Source organism: Suricata suricatta, chromosome 12 (assembly GCF_006229205.1).
Source record: "Suricata suricatta isolate VVHF042 chromosome 12, meerkat_22Aug2017_6uvM2_HiC, whole genome shotgun sequence".
In the NCBI taxonomy this organism is placed as follows: Eukaryota; Metazoa; Chordata; class Mammalia; order Carnivora; family Herpestidae; genus Suricata; species Suricata suricatta.
In genome coordinates, this window is record NC_043711.1 from 4,465,905 (window position 1) to 4,467,189 (window position 1,285).

At 59.6% G+C, this 1,285-nt stretch overlaps 1 protein-coding gene across 1 annotated transcript in view; it reads right to left on the reverse strand.

Annotated features, from left to right (window-relative positions):
* The window catches only part of C3 (complement C3), a 47,960-nt gene extending 47,027 nt beyond the window's left edge, over nucleotides 1–933 (reverse strand). Inside the window, 1 exon segment of the mRNA XM_029916480.1 lies at nucleotides 800–933. Coding sequence (XP_029772340.1) covers nucleotides 800–933 — 134 coding nt within the window.
* Between the last annotated feature and the right edge of the window lie 352 nt (nucleotides 934–1,285).

Consider the following 1,285-nt stretch of genomic DNA (forward strand, 5'->3'; position numbering starts at 1 on the left):
GTTATCGGGCGCACCCTGCCCAGCACTCCGGGTATGGAGGGCGGGGGGACCAGGCTGCCTGGGTGAGGCTAACTGGGGTCTCTGGGACGCACTTAACCCCAACAAAGGGTGTGCCATGTGTCTGCCATTCCAGTTGAACTGGGGTCCTGTGTTTTGTCTGGCCTCCCCAGCTGGGGGAAGGAGAGAAGTGGAAGAAAGTGGGGATGGTTTCTGGGTGGTGGGAGTCCAGGCACCCCTCCCCCACCCCGCCCCCTTGAGTGCAGTGATTTCCCTGCGGCACCCCCACCCTCACCCTCCAGGGGTGGTGCCAGGCCTGGGAGCAGCAGGGACGGCCATCCTCTCCTGGCCCCACTTCCAGAATGGGGTCCTTGTTACACTACTTTATGACTTTCTCTTCGGGATCCGTGGCCAGGGCACCTCCCCCACCATGCCACCCAGGCCTCCCCTCCCCCCTACTCATCACTCATTAACTGGAAGGTAAATTTGGCCTGGTTGAATCTGATCTGCCCCAGGGCTCCTTCCCCAGCCCCACTGCACCCCTGACCAAGCTCAGGAGAGGCCTGGGTGCCAGGGACCCCCGCCCTGGAGGATGCAGGGGCAGACTGCATCTCCACCTGCTCCCAGCCTCAGTTCCTAATCTGCAAAGTGGACATTCACACCTGAATGTCCCTCTGAGTGCTGGGGGACAAGCCAGTGGCCGGGGGCAGGCGGAACGTCAGCCTGGGGCCCGCACATGGTGAACGCTCACTGCACGTGGACCGTGGGTTCCTTGTTTCCAACACCTGCTCCTCCTCCTCACATTGTTCCGGTGACGGCCCCCCAGGCCCCCAAGCCCCGTTCCCCATCTTCCTCCCTCTCCTCTGCCTCCACCATCCCAGTGCGTCTGTCTCGCTCTTCCACCCTGTGGGCTGCCGGCTCCTTCTTCCAGCCCATCTACTCTACAGCGACTGGGGACTTTTTGTACAAACACGCCTTCGTGACCCTACAAGATATGGTGTGGAATATGGGAACGCACGCTAGTGAGGCGGTCTTCAGAAGACTGAGACGCAGCACTTCATTTCATGAACCTCGTTTTCTTCTGCATCCCTATTTTACAGACCAAGAGGCTGAGGGCTTTGGCCACTTGCCCAAGATCCTCCAGGTGGGAAGAGCTGGGCTTTGAACCCAGGCAGCCGGGGGCCCAGGGTTCGTGCTCCTAACTGTAGGAGTCTCTGACTGCTGCTTTAACGAATGACCACAAACCTGGTTTCTTAAAATAACACCTAGGTATTATCTTACAGGGCTG